The sequence below is a fragment of the Rhamphochromis longiceps genome, linkage group LG7 (assembly GCF_057381845.1).
Source record: "Rhamphochromis longiceps isolate RC_006_pf linkage group LG7, R_longiceps_female_GT1.1, whole genome shotgun sequence".
NCBI lineage: Eukaryota > Metazoa > Chordata > Actinopteri > Cichliformes > Cichlidae > Rhamphochromis > Rhamphochromis longiceps.
In genome coordinates this window covers 25,006,104-25,024,676 of record NC_140563.1, presented here as the reverse complement: position 1 = coordinate 25,024,676, position 18,573 = coordinate 25,006,104, and the positions used below count along the sequence as shown (strand labels likewise).

General features: G+C 40.9%; 1 protein-coding gene across 6 annotated transcripts in view; it reads right to left on the bottom strand.

Moving 5' to 3' along the window:
* The window catches only part of LOC146665369 (suppressor of tumorigenicity 7 protein homolog), a 60,700-nt gene that overhangs the window by 1,491 nt on the left and 40,636 nt on the right, over nucleotides 1-18,573 (bottom strand). For 3 of the 6 annotated variants that reach the window (XM_085412983.1, XM_085412988.1, XM_085412986.1), the window contains 13 exons: nucleotides 13,571-13,653; nucleotides 11,774-11,933; nucleotides 9,849-9,903; nucleotides 9,229-9,344; nucleotides 9,028-9,103; nucleotides 6,783-6,937; nucleotides 6,534-6,631; nucleotides 6,216-6,345; nucleotides 5,473-5,545; nucleotides 5,009-5,111; nucleotides 3,832-3,982; nucleotides 3,608-3,700; nucleotides 2,387-2,529 (listed from right to left, as the gene is read on the bottom strand). In XM_085412983.1, coding sequence (XP_085269109.1) covers nucleotides 2,387-2,529; nucleotides 3,608-3,700; nucleotides 3,832-3,982; nucleotides 5,009-5,111; nucleotides 5,473-5,545; nucleotides 6,216-6,345; nucleotides 6,534-6,631; nucleotides 6,783-6,937; nucleotides 9,028-9,103; nucleotides 9,229-9,344; nucleotides 9,849-9,903; nucleotides 11,774-11,933; nucleotides 13,571-13,653 — 1,436 coding nt within the window. The remainder of the gene's footprint in view (nucleotides 1-2,386; nucleotides 2,530-3,607; nucleotides 3,701-3,831; nucleotides 3,983-5,008; nucleotides 5,112-5,472; nucleotides 5,546-6,215; nucleotides 6,346-6,533; nucleotides 6,632-6,782; nucleotides 6,938-9,027; nucleotides 9,104-9,228; nucleotides 9,345-9,848; nucleotides 9,904-11,773; nucleotides 11,934-13,570; nucleotides 13,654-18,573) is intronic. The other 3 variants (XM_085412984.1, XM_085412985.1, XM_085412987.1) reach the window with 3 other exon arrangements.

Sequence of the window (18,573 nt, the reverse complement as noted above, 5' to 3'; positions counted from 1 at the left end):
AGCTGGTGGTTTGAGGATTGCTTCACACATCAGATCTCACATCTCCATTTTAGCTTCAAAGAGCACTTCAAAGTAAATGTGTGTAGTAGTGTTTGAACAGTGTGGGCGGCAGGGAGAGACCTGTCCAAGACACCATGTTAGCATGAAGTTTTATTGGTCTAGGGAATCACTGGTGACTTATACGTTTAGCAGCTCTTGTGCTGCTTTTACATTCAGTCACAGTGGGAACCCGACTTATTTACCCAAGCAAGTTGATGTACTGATCATTTCATCTATTCAGATATTAAAATGAATCATTGAACAAATGTGGAATTTAAATATCGATCTATGAGATCAAAAAGTAAACGTAGCCAGTAGCTATGTATTCTCCTTGGAAGCCACCTGTTAAGTTTTTCTGGAGTCAACTTTAGTCGGAAAACATTCCAAAAACTGTTAGAAAGGCCTCATCTGTCCATTCAAGGTTCCCCATAAAACATCAAGTCTGCAGTAACCACCAGCATCTGTGATTAGCATTACTGTGATCTGGTATGTCTTAGTGTTTGAGCAGCATACGTTTTAAAATACTTTTTATTTATGATTTCAATAAATGATTTAAACTAACATAAGCAGGTATGTAATTATTCCTGGTTTCAGACTCACTGATAAATACATGCAATGTGTTCCTTGCAATGATCTACCTCTCAGCAGGTAGATGGTATCTGCTGATAGTGTCACATCAGGGTGGAGAGATGAGCTCACCCACATTCCAGGGGAGCAGCACAGAGCTGCAGGCTTAAAGGAGGAGGCAGAGGGTGGGCAGCGCCCTCCACTGGCTGCTCATATAAAAGATGGATGTGTGAAGGTTGCTCCAGAACAACAACAATTGAAAAAAAGTACATGGGGGAAGATGTTTGGCTACTATAGGTGTTTCTATCAGTTGGATCCTGTTGATACTTTCACATAAAAGAGACCGATGAGGTGAGCATGTGAATCAGATGAGGGGCAGAGTAAGTCTGATTCCAGGGTGCTAAGGCTGGCTACTAGGACACTGAACTTCACCTCCCTGGTGGAGTCTGGTGAGGTTGAGAGATACTGGCTCGATATACAGTAGCAGGGATCACCTCAATCCATGGGTGGAATGAGCTCTGTCTAAAAGCGAAGCTGACGATTCACCGGTCAATCGATGTCTCTGCCCTGACCGTTGCTCACAAGCTCTGAATAATGACTGAAATAACAGAAATGAGTTTTCTCTGAAGGGTAGCTGTGTTTAGCTGTAGAGGTTGGGTGAGAAGTTGAGTCATTCAGGAGGAACTTCCTCACCCTGGCCATTTCCTCCAGCTGGATGGATGGATGGATGGATGGATGGATGGATGGATGGGGCAACTGCTGGCAGTGTGTTTGAAACTAGTTGCAAGACAACACTTGTGGAGGAGAGCTCAAAACTGTGAGTAATTCTCCCACGTTTGTGATTAAAAATAGATCCAAGAGAACAGTAAAATGCACATTGTTTTTAGGAGCATGTGCAAATAACACATAATATGTGAGCATGGTGAAGTTATCACATGTATAGCTGTTGGTGGAGCTGAAGCATGTTTCCTCTGATGGACATGCAAGAGCTGACACCAGAAGTGTGTTACAAACCACATGTGTTTAAAAGCCTGTAAGAGTCATTTGTCATGCTACCTTTTCCAGTGTGGTTTGAAGCGCTCTCTTTTCACTCACAGCTAAAACACAAACTGCCTGTGTGCACAGAAACTGTTTGTTTACTCCATGACCTTTACATCTTTCAGATTTCTACTCTGTTTTGCTGCAGGCTGACAGCCATTGCTGCCCCTTCCTGTCACTGTGATACCTGTAGCACCCAAGGATGAGTCCAAACAGGAACCACAGGGTGTAGTCCACGACGTTTATTTTTATTATTTTGCACATCATATTAAAGTTTCATATAATCTACTAATAAATTGTGCTATAATGTCCTAGCTTAAGCTACCAAGCACTACACAGTCATGGGATTTATTGTCTCCTCTAGCCAGTACAGTCCTTACCCCATTGGTCCACGACACCCATTTAACCATTGAACTGTGTGACTTCAACAGATTCTTTCTATGTTTCTATCTGTGATAAAAGCCTGCACGTCTAACTCACTGTCAAAAAGAATGCAGCCGCTGAGGGTAGCACAAGCAAAAAGGTCAGAAGTCATCCAGTATGTTATTTCACCCGGTAATTTGTTTTTTTAATGAAAATAAAGCTATGGAGAAAAGGTCAAAGGTCACCGAGTTATTCTCTGAAGACTCTCCACAGAGAAGGACACAGTAATCTGGACATTATCTGTGAAATTCAAGTTTTCTCCTCATTTTTTCCCCCTGTGTGTGTGTGTGTGTGTGTGTGTGTGTGTGTATACACTTACAGCTTTAGCAAACACTCCCATAAGTTCAGGGAACTGGTGTGTGAGCAGAGCCAGCATGGCAGTGAAGGAGCAGAGACCAGCTGTGAAGAGGATGAAGAAGGGCAGCTCCTTCTTCGGGTAGACCGACACCTCGTGAAACACTGCTTCCACGCAGGACGGACACACAGAAACACAATATTAGTTCAGAGTACGACATTTACATCTCTTACTCCTCAACACAACCTTCACTGGGGGCTGATTTGTTTATTTTCAAAATCAACAGTAACACTCTCTTGTGGTAGACATCCACCAGCATCTTCGAGGATCGCGTCAGTTCTCAGCACTAGATGCTTCATGACTAAGCTACCAAACGCTGCTTATTTTAAGTTTCAAAGGAGCTCATTAAGTGTCCTACGCTTCAACTTTATCCAAGACGTGGCAGCCCTGACACTAAAAATGAAATGTAGCTATATCAAATGTGCACATGTGGTTACGAACCCTTAAAAGGAGCAGACAGTATGGGCATGTACCAGTCAGACTTACAGTCCTCCCATCACATTACAATCGGTATCACAACTCTCCATGATGTTCTCAACCAAATCATTTTTTCTAAAAGCAAAGTTCATCTTTCTGGCTTTTACTGGGTAACTATCAACAAGATGGCAAATTTGAGGGCAGGTATTCTAAAGAAAAACAACGAAGGCAACCTTTTCTGTTGAGGAAGTTTAACAAGGTCAAACATCTCACAAAGTCTAACACATAGCATGCTGTCATGTTTGGCACATTGATTCACAATTTAATTTCTTATTTATGTTCAATTTTAATTAGCTGAAATAAACATGCATGTCTTTTCAGAGACACAGACAGACCACTGTGCTGCTTCTCGTGGCTGTAGGCCAGCTCAATCAATGAAGGGTTTGTGAGTGAAGACAGACAAGCTTCTGGGCAGACATCAAGACAACACTCACAATCAACCTCCCACACACACACACACACACACACACACTCTGTGAGCCAAATTCTCAAATTAAAGTGTAACTTTAAAAAAACAAAACAGCTTTTTCAGCACAGATGTTTGACATGAAGCATTTTTTTCTTCAAAGTTTACAAACTCCCAAAATTAATTAAAGGGATTTAAACACAGAAATTTACAACAAGTTCCCTAAAAAATATATATAATATAATATTTTTTGCCCTGACTGCATTGCACAGTGTGCGCGTGCATGTCAGAGCGTCTCTTACTGGGTAGCAGCTCTCTGTCTGCCGTCTCTGTACAGATGGGGTAAGGATAGAACAGGTGACCCTTCTCCAGAGGATATGGGATCATTCTGAAAGCTACAAACACACAAAAACACGAACAATTAATAATTAACAACGAGCTCCAGAATCATTCGTGTTCAGAAATAATCACCACTAAAATTTTAATACTGTCAGTTTACAGTATTTGTGTGTTAGCATGTACTTACTGCCCTCCCAGGTGCAGTGCAGAAGGTTGAGTGCCCCCTCCACCCTTTTCCAGTGCTGTAGGTGGAAGAAGGCGTAGGCAATGGCCTCGCTGTCGCCTCTTTTCAGAATGTGTTCTGGAGGAAGAATCAGACTCTTCATCTCAAGCAGGTACTGATGGGAACAAGGAGCAGGAGGAGAGAGGAACAAAGGAAGACAAGGAGAGAGAACAAAGAAGACATCTGAATGAGAAAGGAAATGAATTAAAAGTATCTCAGCATATCCATGAATAAAGTTCAATACTCACATTCAGCCCACAACAAAGCATGACACAGTTACATTATTACAATTCAATGCACCAAGTGTGAACACCAAGCTGTTTGACTGGGGCCAGCATACTTCCTGCTCCAACATCATTCTGAGACGGGGGTTGCTACTAGCTTGTGTTTGCTGTGTGTTTACAGCACTGGATCCTCATTTATGACCTGGGATCACTTTACATGCACATTTATTTATTTTTTCCCCCAGTTATAACATAACACAAGGAACAACGTTTTACATGGACTTGGTCCAAATCAAATCAAATCACTTTTATTGTCACATCACATGTGCAGGCACACTGGCACAGCACATGTGATGTGAAATTCTTGTGTGCGAGCCCCACAAGCAACAGAGATGTGCAAACACAACAACACAAACGAGCAAAATACAAGAATGGCCAACCTGAAACTAATAAATATATGTACAATATATAATAGTGTATGCATTTCTGGATGTGTATACTAAATATTTTCCTACGTGTGTGTGTGTGTGTGTGTGTGTCCACCTCTTTTAAGTGAATGTATAAATTAAAGCACTGGCAGTAGCAAAGAGATCACAGCACCCACCAGAAGTGCCTCATAGGTGAACTACATTTGGACAAACTGTCAGTAAAGGAAGTCAATCCTGGAAGAGAAGATATGCTCAACATATCCCACTTTAAGATTCATCCCACCAAGCTTAACTTCTCATTATGTATTGCTTGAATTTGGTTCTTTCGTTTTTTATGCTGAATGTTGTTTTGTGTGACTCACACAGGGGCTACACGTGTAAATGAGCAGTTCTGCTATGAGCTGGCATATTTACATCTTTCTTATCGACACATCTCTGTTTAACACAAACAATCTGCGTGCAAGTGTGTGTGTGGTAATCTCAACTCACTTTGGGGACATGAGGATTGAACTCGACCGCTCTGTGGATGGCTTCTACTGCGTTCATCTCTGCTGTGCTCAGCCCTCTCCTGGATGCGGCCTCTGGAGAGAACCTGCACGTGCACGCAGACGGTCGTGATTCTACATCATGAGGTTACTTTGATCCATACCTCTCATGAATAGATATAGTAACAAGCAAGAACCAACATTTTACGAAGTGTTAAAAACAAACTAAATTTAAGCAGCTGCAGCATTTATTATACATGCCACACCCTGAACAATCAGGCAGAAAACTCACTTGTCACAGTAACAGCGCTCAAACCTTGGGGTGTCTCACTCTTTCTACATCATCGCTATTCTCTCATTGATACTGAGCACCTCCCTGGAGCCATTTTCAACCCTATCTTAAACTAAATAGCAGTACAGGAATGTCAGATCCCTGAAGAACTGTATGTGATGAAAAGCAATACTCACTTGTCCGATACCGCCCTGGCTTTGAGCAAGGCTGCTGTGTAGCATATTGTTGCAGATTTAGGTAAGCTAATATCTGTGGAGGAGACAAAAAGACAGACAGAGACAGAAAGGACAGGGTGGAGTTTAATGAATGTGGTAAAAGTTTGGAATTACAGGTAACAGTTCGAGGGGAGGCCTGTATTTAAGAATACTGCAGATGCCCACAGGGGGTTGTGAATGAACTTAATGAGTTTGGGTTTCACCTGTGTTTTGTTATCATATCTTAAACTTTCTCTAAGTGTGATTTGCTCTCTTTTTCCAGTTGTGTCATATAAATATCTATAGACAGGAGTAAAAATGTAGTTTCAGAACATGCTGGGCATCCTCAGATAACCCCATGCATACTTCCTGTGTGCGTCTGTGCTCTAACGAAGGCAGAAAAATGATCTTATAAACAACACCTGGCCAAATGCCTGTAGATGGTGTAACACCTGCTTTACAGAATACATCTTAACAGATGCAATTTTTACTTGCAAATAATAATTACATTTTCGCCTGTATGGATTCGGCCCTGCTGTATAAGATATGTGGTCAGAAATGGCCCCGCTCTGGCATTTTAGTTGTTAAAATAACTCGGGCTGCTTGAGGAACAACAAACACTCGACAGGGAATGTGGCGTCTGTACTCGGCTACCTTCAAGTAACTAAATACAGCTTTGTTAGTACAGTTACTGAGCTGCTCACAGGTGGCTGAGTGTCGCTCACCGTCATACTTGGCCAGAACAGCCTGGACGTCGGCGTAGTTCTGGAGCTCTAGTAGCGACTCCAGCAGGTTTTCGTGGATGTTGAACATACTGAGGAGAGGGAACTCCTTCATTAACTGGAAAACACACAACTGTTGTTACATGTAATACCAGACAGGGGGAGACACATGCACAATCAGCAGACATGAGCTTTGGGTCATCACTGTATTACCTCAAAATACTCTGTGACTGTTTATACTGAACCCATTCAGAAATGAATGCACAACACTGTGTGTGTTTCGGTTTGTGTGGGTTTTCTTCTGGCAGGTTGTGTACTTACATCTCTCATCATTTTAACTGCTTCTCTTGTTCGGCCGAGCTTTCTGGAGCACATGGCCAGCCTCCTCTTTATATACACCAACACATTGGTGTCCCTTCCTGCAAAAACAGAACTTAGCTCAATCAGATCACGCTTACCGTCCTTTTTATTAAAATGCAACAGAGGCTGAGATGGACCAGGACTACCATTCATACTGTCGCTTGATTATTACTGGCTTAGGAAAAGTGTTAAAGCATGGATTACACTCACTGTGCTGGGCTTCATATTGTGTACCATGATGTTGGAGCTGTTGGCTGCGGCGGTAGCAGCCCTCTCCAGCTTTTAGCGCCTGTTTAAATAACCGCTCAGCCTCCATGATGGTGGTGGCCTCCTCCTCTGCCAGCAAGATGTACGCTGTTGCACAGCTGTAGATGGGGATGAGAAGAAGTCAGGGAGTAATAACTAACCTGCTGCATAGCCTCTTATACACTCATTAATTCATTTACCGCCTCTCAGCGGGGTTCCTCGTTTGCCGACAAAGCGCAGCTTCTTTGAGACATAAAAATGCTCCTGAGCCTTGTGTGCTTGTCAGCAGCGTCTGACAGATCACTGATCAAAGAAGTTTTCCTCTGAGTCAACCTGCAGTCACGGCCTTGATACAAGCTGGGAGCAACATGTAGTGCTGACACAGTTCCTCTGCACTGTCTTGGTTGTCACAAATGCTCCTAAAAATAAACCTGAATTTCATGAAAAGAACTAAAGCTGCCTTCCTCTGAATGATGGAAGCACCCGGAAGGCCAGTCTGTGATGAGAAGCTTCAGATCCGCCCTTGACACAAACAAAACCTGCAGTTTACAGTTTTCCAATTTATTACAAACTGATGTGTGTGGACCTAAAAGCAACAGTAGTGTTTGGGACTTGGGGTCTGATTCATGTTTGTGAGCTACTTTTTTGGTAGAAGTTCATAGTATTAGTTTTGCAAAAGCATATTTGGTTGTACAGCATCTAGATGGGATTATGTAAATACTAAATATTAAAAGATACGATCAGCTCTTAGTTTTGATTTTCAGCTTCCTAACTGGAGTCAGCATGAAGCCATTATCAGTGATTACAAGTTAGAAAAATAAAAAATAAAAATGTATTTTTACCGACATTTCATGGTTTGAGCTCGCAGGCCATTGTGTGCACACCAACACTATTGCTACTCATAATCCTTCTACTTCCTCCCTGCACCTTCATCCTCTTCCCCAAACTGAAATTCAAATTAAAGGGTCACAATTCTGGGCGGAGATCCAGAATCCAACACAGATGCTTGACTGAAAGTGGTCACAGTGAAACTTCCAGGGAGAGATGTATAAATAGCAGCCGCGCTGGAAGCATCACAGTGGTGCCCCAAGACACACTGCTGAAGAGAAGACTGGCCAAACTCAAATCAGATGTAGTACTTATGGTCTGCTCATTTGTTATTATTTTTTATATAAAGGTTCCTTTGATTTCATCTGGTATGTGCACAACATATGTTTGGAACAACCATCAGAAAAGCACCAGTTAAATACAGCTGGTCAAATTGACCAAACTCAATTTGATGATAAGAGATTTAATTTGGAAAATTCTTTTGACTAAATTTCTAGCTCTGACAAATATAGGTAAAATATCAAAAAGCCTTCTGAAGGAATGAAACTGAATTTGTCAAAGTCTTGTCATATGTTCCAAGGATGGCCTGATACATTTCCAACAGAGCAGCAGAGCACTGCAGTGCTAAAGATACCCTTCCCCTGCTGCTTTGTTGTTAAATGTATGTAATGTCTCTAACTGATTTCTTCTTTGTTGTGGTTGTATTTATTTAACACTGTCCACGGACATAAAATGAATTTCCAGAAGGATCATAAACTAAATCGAAAGAGAGCGGACCAACAGTCAAATCAGGGGAGATCGGGCTGTTGAGCCAATCCTGTTGTTGCAGTTGTAAAGTCAAGGTTAATGAGAGATTCAGTTTCATGGTGCTGATTGTGGTAAAATGTAGGTTGCTGCTTTCTTTGCTAGACCGTATCCTGTTTTCAGTGCTCTGTGTGGATGAGATTAACATACTTATAATTTCTGGAATCAATACTGAGTTGTTAAAAAAATATAATGTTCTTAAACTGTGTGCATCCACAGTAGAAATACAACTTGTGGAGAAAAAAACCCCTTTTTGAGCGACTTATTAGATTTTACGAGTAATTCTACACATTAGTTTTGTTTTAGTCTTTATTTTCCCTCTTCTGTCTTGTATGATTTAGTTTTATTTCTAGTGGTTTGCCTTTATCAGTCTATACTGTGTGCCATTCTTGTTTTGTTCTTTTTTAATGACTACTGATATACAGACCATGGCTCTCTCCAAATTCATTCAGACATGGATCTCAGAAAACTGCCTTAATATCTACCAAGAGGGCTGCAGAATAGCTAGACTCTCTTTAGGATTATTAGAATTTGCTTTTATTAATACCTTCAACCCATGACATAATTTTAAACTCACTCTTCAAGCTCCAGAGCTTCATGTGCTGCAGAGATGCGAGCCTGTGGGTTCCTTTCTCTCCACGCCTTCTGCATGACTGCCACCACACAGAGAAACACATTAACATATTAATATGTCAAAGGGGTCACATTACGCCCTCCGCACTTAAATCAAATCACATGGTTATAAACACAGCATATGTATGAATGTGTGTTTGCTTACTGGCATCAGCAGGCCGGAGGTGGTCTGAGTCACAGGTGAAGAAGGTTTGATGATCTTGTGCTGACAGGTTCATGTCATAATATGTCAGCGGCTCTCGACCTGTTACCCAAGTATACCTGGACACCAGCACAGACAGAACGACACGCTTTAATAATAAGCTACTGACTGGCACATTTTTGACAAAACACAGAAAATGAATGACGCGTCTCTGCTAAAGCTCAAACAGAAAACAATTCTGATTGGCGGGTTTACAGCTGAAGAGAAAAACTGGATAATTACAACATGAGGAATCAAAAAGTGGGGGATGACTCAACAGAAGGAACACAGGCAAAGACATCAAAAAGATAACAAAAGAAGAATGGCACATAATAGAGACAGACAAATCAGTAGGGGGAAAGACATAAAAATAAAATCACACAAAGGCACAAGAGAGAAAATAAAGACCAAAACAAATCTGATGACACTCAAGAGGCAGGAAAGTTGACACGAGAAAGACCTGAAAGACTGGAAAAGCAAACAAGAGAAGACACAGATGAGAAAGAACGATGGAAAAGTCAGAGGAAAACTGACTCCAAGTGAGCTGGACTTCAGATGCAGGTTGCTTTGCTGTTGTCACTCACCGGTTATATTCGGCTCCGCGGAATAAATTCAGTGGATTTCTCCATACTTTACATTCTGCAGAAGGGAGACACAAAGAGCACAACAGTAGTGATGAGCGTCAAGGGCAAAGTTGGCACTGAGCTTACTCGGCACACTTCAAAGGGTTCGCCTGCGCATTCTGGCATCTCTACCCTGCAGCTCCATGACTGGCACGTGGATCTATGTGAGAGCATGGCTGACAGAGGAAAGGCCTTCTAACTCCTCAGTGACCAAACAGGTTCCTGCACAAACCTACACTGCTGGCAAGCCTGTGTTTGAGCTGATGGCACTGAACACATCGATGTTGGTACAGGGCTTAACTATATGGGTTTTTATAATATGTATGCACCAATAAGATGTGTGGCTTACAGTGCGCTGATATCAAACATCAACATGACAAGTGCTGCTCAACCAACTAAAAGAGCTCTGCGTGAGCTGAGACGTCCCCTCACTGTGTCACTCAGGATTCAGTTTTGAGAAAATTATGAGAGCAAAAGTTTCAAATGTGCAGTAATCCCTGGAAGCCTAAAGCTCAGACTGCAGACTGACTGCTTCTGCCTACTTTTGGATCTTTATGATGTCAAGATATGAGAGGAGATATCACTAACATGGTCATCTCAAGCACAAACGCTTAAAAAGTAAAGAGAAAATGTCTTCTTTCACATAGTGGATGACCTGCACCAAGGCCCAGCAGAAGATAAATACAGATTATTTTGAATTTTGAGTTATGCAAAGCTCCTCTTGTAGAGTTTAAGAATAAAATAAATTAAGCTGGAAATCAGAATAAGGAGCTCACTTAAATTATTTGATTGCCTTTTTTTAAAGAAGATGCATAAAATATCCATGAAAACCCAACACACATCGCAAAACTCATATTCTATTACTAACGACTTAAACAGAGAAAATTATTTCTTATGTGTTTATTCACTGATTTTTGTACTAACTGAATAACAAACTGTCCTGCCTAAACAAACAAAAGCCTCTCACTGACAATAAAACCGAATTTCAAAGTCAAATTAGAAATAAATCAATACTACGCGCACAAAATTCACGCTTTGCCACATTCAATTCCAGAACCATGACTAATCAATCACGGGTCTTCACTGAAAACCCATCTGTGACAAAGACAAATATTAAGCTGCGACATCCATCTCTGAATTGAGCTGAGCGATTTTCACAGAGCAGATTATTAGCCAGCAAACGGAGGATTAGTACACTTGAGCACACATAATCCTATTTCACTCAAAGTTGTTTGGCTGAAAACAAAAGCGGCTGCATCACGTCTCCACAAAGAGTTCAATGACCGAACGCTCGAAAACACGCCGTTAAACTGACTGGGTGAGCTCATTTAACCAAACTGTCACTGCAACTCGTATTTGGTTCTGATTCTTTAATAGACAGAGGCTGTCTGGACTAAAGCAGGCTGGGACTCATGCTGCATTATGTATATGCTTATGTAGCATAAACGTTTTCCCTTATCACTGGCAAAGGAACCAAGGGAATTATTCAGCAGAGACATTTTCCTCTTTTGAAATGAAAGACTTCACAGATGAGCAAATATACATTCAACAGATTAACCAAGATCAAAGCATCACTAATGGAGAAGTCAAGACGCTCACACAGCTCACTCTGGCTGTGGAAGATGCTTCTAGACAAGCTTTAATTTCTTAGACTGCCTTGTACTGCTTACAGTTCTAACAGTACATTTATTTAAAGAATTGTATTTTTCCAGATCTTAATGCATCTACGAACAAATCCATTTTCTGCTGTTTTTCCAGGTTAGTGGAGCAGCAGTCTAAGCAGATGCATCCAGGCATCCCTCTCCTCCACCCCGCTCTTTCGGTGGGAGACCCAGTCACCTTTTTGCAATCTTTTTCTATAAGCAGATCACAAATGTAGCTCTTACCAGACACACTTTGCCGACTGGAGTCAGCCTCCCCATTACTGGCGTTTGAGTTACTGGGAGAGCTGCTGTCCACTCCTCCCAGCAGGGGGCGCAGGTGGCTCACAGACACCTGCTCTATGAAGGAGGTCCCATATTTTCTGAAATACCACCACTCGAAGATCTGAAAGAAAGAAAGAAAGAAAGACAGAAAGAAACTCATTCACTTAACTGCTCATTCAATGAAGATGATACATTCAAGTGTTCACATTTTTTGTTCACATTCTTCTTAAATTAGCACCTCTTAAAATAATTCTCTCTTTAACCTGCTTAAAATGGGAGTAAATCTACTTTCAATGCCAGCCACACGATTTTTAATCAGAACAAAGTAAAGACAATTACTAGCTAGTAAAGCTGAGACCTCCAGCAGCTAGCTTAAATAGTCGCTATTCTCCATCTGTTTTAACACATCTTTATTACAGTAATCTGAGTGTGGGCTGATTAACACTGTATCAATGGGAGTCAAGCTTGTGCCACAGAGGCCCCGGTATACTTCACCAATTACCACCTTAGGCCAAAGGAGAGGATCCAATCAGTGAAACCTGCTCTTTGATTGGATGGAATTTAGCAGACAAAACATGGAACTCAATAATAAAATAAATTTAAAAAAAATAACATCGATTGGAAAATTTAAATTTAACTTGAGTAGTGATTCTGTACACACAGTTGTGTTCCAGTGACTAACGACCAACTCAGTTTAGATCATTCAAAATAACTCAAACAAGTGCCTGAAGGCATTTCCATATGGTGAGATTTGCTTCTAGAAGGACTCCAGTATTGATATCTAAACGTGATTATTTTACGAGTTGTACAGACTGCCGACTGCTAAAGCTGATGTACTGTGGAGCTTCTGCTTGAAGGAGGAAATGACAAATTTTGATGGGGCTCCTACAGGAATCTTGGAAAACGAGCAAATTGGAACATCTCTCCCACTTACAGAGAAACGAACACTATTGCTTCGATGAAACCAACTGGCGTCCACATTTCTAAATAATTTCACAGAGCATGTGCAGAGCTCAACACCATTTCCAAGCAGCCTACGCACACTGGCCAATCGCCCGCAGGGGAAGAGAGAGTGAGTTAATTAAGAGAGGGGCTATTTTAAACTGCGCACCAACCACTGTTACACAGTTTGCCGTCTCTGTGAAGAACCTGAAAAAGAAATGAAATACTTGGAGCGTCTTTTGTTTAATGCACAGCAATAGAGAGTTCTATTCTTATCTTTTTCCACATCCCAAACAAAACAACCCAGCACGTGTTCTCGGTAATTTAAAAAGCACAAAAACATTCAGTGTGTTGCATTCTGATGCACCAGGCAGCAGAATAAACACTGATAGTGCAGGGAGATAATCTCATGGAGGACCAAATGAGGTTTGATATCCTTTCATTTCAGCTTTATATGACCTGTGAATGTGTGATTAAAGCCCTAACAAATTATATCCCAGGCTCAAAATCACCAGGGGGCCACCTCTGAAAATTAATTTTCTCCTTTTAACATGGAAGAGAATGTCAAGTAAAAGCACACAGTGATTAAGTTAGATTCATCAAGGATGTGATTTTTGCTTTAAAAAAAATAGATCCATTTAACAGCAGGAGGTTTCAACACCATTTATATTTGATATTTGTATGCTTAAGTATAAACAGGGCAGCCAACTTAAACATTCACACTTTGCAAATAAAAATTACTGCTTTATTTATAATAAATTTAAACCAGTATCAGCTTCAACAATCAACAAATATAAAGAATGAAGCACATCTTACCAATATGAGTCCTGATATGAGGGAGGAAGTACCTGTCAGGGCCACGTAGAACTTGGGCGTCAGGGTGTTGAGAAACATGCTTACTACAAGGAAGACACAGAAAGAATAAAGACAGATTAAAAAAAGGCCTCCTCTACATCACAGGGGAGGTACTTTTGAAAATATATCTTTGAAATGTTGAATATTCATAAAAAATAGGTCATGTCTATAGAGAAGAAGAATAAAGACGGTAAAGACAGACATTAAAAAGACTCAGACATTTATGGTTCCAGCACATGTCATCCACATGCGGTGTTTGGCATTTCCCAGAGAACCCTGCTGCTCACACTTGAAATTACACAACACTATGAAACCCAGGTAGAGTTTAACTTCAGGGAAACGGAAACAAAACTGAGCTCAACTGACAGCCTTAACAGAAATACCATATTTTGAAGCATTTTGCAAAGCTTTGCCACGGAAATGTTATTTATAGCACAAAAATGGAACCCTGGATGATGTCTAAATAACTGTTAACAAGGTTAATATAGTAGAAACAGAGATCGATTTTCTCAGTGTGGTCATAAACTCTGGCTATAGATTCTTAAAGCCTACATTTTAGTCACACTGACAGAGCTGATTATAGGTTGAGATTCTAGCGAGAGTGCACTGCTGGAAGCAGTCCAAGTGGATTTATTTCAAAGTGAATAGTTATAAATTTTTTACAGATTAAAAATGCTGTACAGTTTACAAAGCTAAGCCTTTACAAATCAAATGACATTCCTCCATTTACTATAAAGAAACTGTCAGAGGTGCATACAGAAGCCTTCATTTATCCAATATTTATTTTTAGTGCCTGGGAAATGCCTCTACTCTGAATCGCGACATTTAAAAGCAAAAAATAAATAAAATCAATCAGTGTTTGCTCTTATTCCACTATCACACAGAGCCCTTCACACAGCGATGGCCTGAAACAACCTGAAATATTTTACTAAAATTTGCAGTTGAAGCATCTGTGGATACTCCAATTACTGTGATTAAATATGGGAAAGTTCAGTTCAGTTCAGTTCAGTTCAGTTCATTTTTATTTCAAACATTTCAAACATGTGCCTTCACAATCATTACAAAATATCATTCCATTATTTGTTTGAAAAGGAGTAGGCTGAACTATTTACTTATTTGTCCCTACCCCCTCGAAAGGGGAATGGCTAGAACCGCATGGACCATAGTTTTCTACTAGCAGCAGATTTGGAAGGAATCTTCAACTACCTTACCGAAAAGATCAGCAGCGTGACCTCTGTGCAACTTCAAATGCCTGATGATCTTCTCTGATTCTTTTAAATGTTTGGCCAGAACACTGACTCGAGAAAGCAACAGAGAGCTGTCTGCAGAGCTCAGAAAGAAGCATCTACATTAAAATGGTAAAGGCTATTATGTTATTCTTACAAATATAAGGTTCATGGGACTGCAGTCAACCTCCTATGATGTGGAAATGGAAAGAAACCATCCAAAACCATTCAAGCTGAACTCCAAGGTCAACATACGTCATTTCTGATCACACCATCCATCACATTTTAAACTACACTTGGTCTCCACTACTGACAGAAAAGACACAAGAGCAAAATGCATGTTGACAAGCCCCAAAGTCCTTTGGACTGATGACACAAAACTGGAGCTTTTTGGCCACTCAGATCAGTTCTATGTTTACAGGTGGAAAAATGATGCTTTAAAAGAAAATAACACCTCACTGTTGAAAGGGCTGGGGGTGGTGGGTTTGGGGCATCTGGCACAGTGAACCTGTGCAGGGCACAATGAACGGCCAAGGCTACCAAGGTGAAAAATACTGCAATGGGATAATGGTCCAAAACCAAAAAAGCTAACAGCACTCAAGAAAGGCTGAGAAATAAACACTGGACTATTCTTAAATGGCCCTCCACGAGCCGGGATCTGAGAATTGCAGTGTGGAGACACTGTCCCTCAAAAGAGCACTTGACAGTTACTCAGGAAGTGTGAGCAAATGCAGACGAGTCATTGTGAAATACAGAGATCATTGTACTGGAGATCACTGTGGTCTGATTTGTGGAAGGGTATCAACAGCTTTGTCCATGTCTGTATATTTGGGGTGCACTGTATACAGTAAGTCATTTCAGATTCACTGTGTGTAGCACTGATTTTCAGACACAGTATCGTTCACATAAATCCCTCAGTCAGTCCACAAACAAGTGTTAGCAGCCATCAAGCAAAACAACACACCCTGATTACGGTTTAACAAGACGATGGCCACACTGCCTGAATCCTGATAGCCTCCAGTAATATTAGTTTGTTTTTAACTATAGTTAAAAACGAACTAACAAAAACCAACTGAATTTTGTTCTTACTCTTACATCTACAAATCTTTTCTAGCCTCTTCTCTCATGAAATGACAGCTCAATGGGATAAGAATATGGGCTCAAAATGTGGTCATAAATATTTTGTACTTGTAAAAAAGATTTGTGTGTGCGTAAAAAAGATTTGTGTGTGCGTAAAAAAGATTTGTGTGTGCGTAAAAAAGATTTGTGTGTGCGTAAAAAAGATTTGTATGTGTAAAAAAGATTTGTGTGTGGACTTAGAAAAAAAAACCCTGCAAGTTACAAGTACGGATTTTTGACCCTATTTTTCTTCCCTTCATCTGATTGGTCAATGTCATGTCAATCACAAATGTAACAATCCAATCAGAGAACAGATGGGTTTGGCTGTCGGAGGGGCGCTGTTTTGAACTGCAGGTCCTTGAAGGGTGATACCGTTTGAAGCTGGAGGATCGCTATATAAATATCTGATAGCAGCTAGGTCCCCTAACTTTCAGTAGCTGTTGAAAGGATAAAGTTGTGGTATATCAGTGGTTAGAAATACCATTATTACTTTAGGATTAGTTTAACACAAAGTCAGGGCTGACCCAGGACCATTGCTGTGAGTCACAGTGCGCAGCATAAAAGTCCTTTCACATCGGATGCAGGATACGCTGCTAATGCTAACTGCTAACTAAAAGCAAAGGATCCAGAATTTGTTGCGCTGGCTGCTGAGCTCTGTGGGTTTTTGCAGCAGCTCTACCTGTACTTAGGGTTGCCAACCGTCCCTTAAAATACGGAATCGTCCCGTATTTCGAAACAAAAGTACACGTCCCGTATTGAGCTAATAAGGGACGCACTTTGTCCCGTAATACAGTGAGAATCAAAAGTAGTCTATAACTTTTAATGGAATTAACGCTTTGTTTGAAAACATAATTCTCAGCCCCTCTCCTGCTTTGTGACCAATGAGCTGACAGCACACTTATGACAATTCGAGTATGACAATTCAGATTACCGCTCATCTCATTGGTCGAGGAAAGGTCGCTTACGGAGAAAATACCGGAAGACAACAGATGACCACAACAAGAAGCATGGCCAACAAGGAAACAAACGCCGACACTGCGGTGCAAGTCTCGGACGACAGTAGACCTAAAGCTGGGCAGACACTGTGCGATTTTTTCAGTCACGTTATTCAGCTCCTGCTCAAACTGCACGATTGACTCGCAGGGGTTAGAAGTTGGTAGGTCACGATGCAGGTCTCACACTATACCACCCGATGCTCTGATGCCTGACCTAAGTGCTCACACTGTGCCTCCATAAAATGAAGGTTATAACAGAAAATCTGTCGCTCTCTCTCTCTCCGTCTTACACTCACACAGACACACACACCACTACCATCAACTTTGCTAAATTGCTAATGAAAAACACTCATCAGGCAGCTGTGATTGAGCAGCAGTGTAAATCCAACTGTTTTCACGGTTGTTGTGGTCGTGATAATTTTGTGATGCCACATCGAAAAGGCTCGGATGAGCTTTCCAAAGTTCTACAAGTTGTGCCTCCATCGCTTGTGTCCAGATCACACGCTGCACTGCCGTGCTGCTCCATCTTTTACACCAACGTTTACGTGTTTGCGCGTGCGCAGTGTGAGCGGCTGTGGTGAGACCCTCACGAGCGATTGATGATCGGGAGCTGGTCGTGAGGTGTTAATCACTTCTCGTTACCCCACGTATACTACACGATGCACGATGAAGGCCAAAATCGGTCCGATCACTCAAAAATCGGCTCAAAATGGGCCTAAAACCGCACAGTGTGAGCCCAGCATTAGAGCAGCAATGTTTGTTCCCCTCAGACAAAGGGAAGAATGGGAAAAGGAAAACACCTGGCTGGAAAAAGTTAATATGGGCATGTGCAGTGAATATCAGCGCTATGTGGCCAGAAGTGTGATAATATAATTTATTTTGTGTAATAAACAACTGCAAGGATAGATGATTACAACAAATAGATGACTAATACATAAAAGTAATACATAGATGAATAATGATGATGAGTTATGATGCGTAATCATGGGAACAAGCGGGTTTACAAACAGGAGCAGCTGATTAGCATTAGAAAAGCTGAAATAATACCTCAGCTGAAGCCAATTGTACTAAATGCACTAAATATGCACTGTTACAAGAATGTTTTTCTTTCTATTGTTTTCTATTATTTTAAGTTAAGCAGGACAGAGTTCTTTTAAAGAAAGATTTACTTATATTCTCAAAAGTTAAGCATGACAGGCTTCTGTTTAAGAAGGAGACCTGTTTTACTGTGTTAATGTTGTCATTTTGAGCTAAAAATAAATGGCTAAATGATCATTTGTTTCACATGTGTTCATATCACAAAGAATAGAATATGCATCTACTTAAATCAACTTCAAGTCAAAGGGTTAAAAAAATAATTTCACACACAAAAAAAGAGCTAGAAAATTCACCACACTGGGAAGGGTGAAGACAACTGGGTCGCCCGGCCCTGGCCACGAGGTGTCCCTTATTTATTTTTCAGGGAGTTGGCAACCCTACCTGTACTAGATACACCTGCTCCTTGTCTTTTCTATCTCTGACTTTATGTCCTCTACAAGAGTTTGGTTTTTTTTGCTGGTTCTTCAAATGTTCAATAAAAACATGTATGCTAATTCATAACGAAGAAAGCTTTGTAATGAAGACT